The 2,477-nt window shown below is 61.9% G+C and overlaps 1 protein-coding gene across 2 annotated transcripts in view; it reads left to right on the forward strand.

The window, feature by feature from the left end:
* The first annotated feature begins 1,025 nt into the window (after positions 1-1,025).
* The window catches only part of SCARA5 (scavenger receptor class A, member 5), a 34,774-nt gene continuing 33,322 nt past the window's right edge, over positions 1,026-2,477 (forward strand). For both annotated transcript variants that reach the window (XM_014962791.1, XM_014962792.1), the window contains exon 1: positions 1,026-1,148. In XM_014962791.1, the coding sequence (XP_014818277.1) occupies positions 1,037-1,148 (112 nt within the window). In that variant the 5' untranslated portion in view covers positions 1,026-1,036. The remainder of the gene's footprint in view (positions 1,149-2,477) is intronic.

Consider the following 2,477-nt stretch of genomic DNA (forward strand, 5'->3'; position numbering starts at 1 on the left):
GTCCCCCCGGGAAACTCGCCCCCCCGGGGGGGCGCCCGGCAGGGGGGGGGGGGGTTGGGGGGACCAAGTTGGGGGGGGGGGATACGCGGTTCTGGGAGAGGGGAGCACGGTGGGGTGCGGGGATGGACCCCCCCACACACACTTTCTGCGTGGGGTGGGCGAGGAGGGGCCGGTGTCTCCCAGAGCATCCCTGCGTGGGGGGCTGTCACCCCCAACTTGGGATGCAGGAGGGGGGGCGAGGTCTGGATCCACGGTCCTTCCTGACACCCCCTTCCCCTCCTCGGGGTGACACCACCACCCCCTTCCCTCCGTGGGGTGACACTGACACTCTTCTCACCTCCTCAGGGTGACACGGGTGATGTCTCCCCCGTGGGAGTGGGACTGGGATCCGGGGATGATGCTTTCTACACCCAGGGTGGTGGGGGATGGCAGGAGGTTGGGGGTCCCCGTGGGGCACAGCACCCATGTGCTGACAGGGAGGGAGAGAGGGGGCAGGGGATGAGTTGGGGAGTGCTCAGCAGGTCCCACTTAGGGGGTGATTTTAAGTCCTTCCACACCAGAGCCCTGCTGGGGGCTGATTGCCACCTGGGTGGCAGCGGTGTCACAGCCCCCCCAGGGACAACAGGACTCACTGTCCTGTCCCTGGGACCAGCCCAACTCCAGCCTCTTGACCAGAGTGGCAGTGACAGCAAGGACACAGGCAGGGCCAGGCGATGGTGGTGGCCCCATGGTCCTGCTGAACTCGCCCACCAACTTCTCCCTGCCTTCCCTGAGAGGGTCTGGCTCTCCTTTGGGGCACTGCCAAGCCCAGCCTGGGCCACCAGCAAGTCAACAAACCCCATGTTGAGATGTAGTGGTCAACTTTGCCAAGCTCCTTTGGCAGCTGGTCCATGTCCCCAGCACCAGCCCATACCATGTTGAACTGGGCCATGGAGGGTACAGGATTAGCCAGGTTGGGGCACTTGTTGTGTCAGGATGTTCCATAACCACCAAGAACCATCTCATGTGCCTCTTCTGCTCCACCAGCAGCGGGAAGATGGAGAACAAAGCCATGTACCTTCACACCTTCAACGAGAGGGAGAACGGCTCCATCTTCGAGGAGCCCTTTGAGGGAAGGAACCTCTCCAAACTGAACCTCTGCGAGGATGGTGAGTACGGGCTCCACGTGCAGCTTTGAATCTCATTGTAGAATCCTGGGGAGGTTTTGGGGGGGACATGGGAGCTTGGGTTGCTCAGGAAGAAGCTCAGCAGTTTGGTCCCTCACAGACAAAGGTGCTCCAGTTCCAGGTCCCAGGGAACCAGAGCAGAGGAGCAATCCCTGCCCCAGGTGTCCAGGGTGAGGGTACCTTGGTGGAAGTAACACCATGATGAATGTGTGGATCCCAGATGGAGCAGGAAACTTCTCCTCTCTTGTCTCACTGGGGGAAATCCCCAAGGAATCCCATTGCAAGGAGGTTTCTGTGCCTCCTCGCCTGTCCCCTCCTTTCTGGTTTGATTGGGGATGACAGACAGAGGGTCCAGGAACCTCTCGAGGTGTCCAGGCATCGCTGTGTGTGGGTCTTCTCCTGCCCTCCAGCCCCTTGAGGGACTGGAAGGGGCTCCAAGGTCTCCCCGGAGCCTTCTCTTCTCCAGGCTGACCCCCCCCAACTCTCTCAGCCCCCCCTCCCAGCAGAGGGGCTCCAGCCCTCCCAGCATCTCCGGGGCCTCCTCTGGACCCCTGGTGTTTTCTAGGGCCAAGGCCACCACCCCCAGCAGAGACCTTGTGCTCACATGAAGTGATGGCAGGGAGGGTTCCAGGCATCTCCTTGGCTTTGGCATTTTTGTGGCAGGTTGCCCTGCATCTCTCAGGTCAAATCTGCTCATCCATAAGTCACCCCGATGCAGAACTGCCCCCCCCCAGAGACCCCATTCCCATGGGAGAGGTTGCTGGAAGGAGACTTGTGGGGTTCTGCTTGGGGCGAAGCTGCACAGGGCAGGGGCAAGGTCAACCCTGAGACCTTCATCCTGAGGATGGCACCACCTGAGCCCCCCCTGGGCTCACGGAAAGCACTCGGCGTGGGGCTGAGGACCAGTGTGACAACCTGCTGCTTGATGCCACCACCGGGACAACCCCCCTGGACCCCTCCAAGGCCTAAGGGACAACAAGTCCTGGCTGTTTCCAGCCTCCTGCCTCCTGTACCCCCCCTGGCCGGGCGGGCCACCGCTCCAGCTCCCCTGGGCATGGGCAGGGGGAAGAAATATTTGCTTTTCTCCTTGGTTACTGGCCGGGCAAGGTCAACCCTGAGAGCTTCATCCTGAGGATGGCACCACCTGAACCCTCCCTGGGCTCACGGAAAGCGCTCGGTGTGGGGCTGAGGACCAGCGTGACAACCTGCTGCTTGATGCCACCACCAGGACAGCCCCCCTGGACCCCTCCAAGGCCTAAGGGACAACAAGTCCTGGCTGTTTCCAGCCTCCTGCCTTCTGTACCCCCCCTG

Source organism: Calidris pugnax, unplaced genomic scaffold (genome assembly GCF_001431845.1).
Source record: "Calidris pugnax isolate Ruff unplaced genomic scaffold, ASM143184v1 scaffold558, whole genome shotgun sequence".
Classification (NCBI taxonomy): domain Eukaryota; kingdom Metazoa; phylum Chordata; class Aves; order Charadriiformes; family Scolopacidae; genus Calidris; species Calidris pugnax.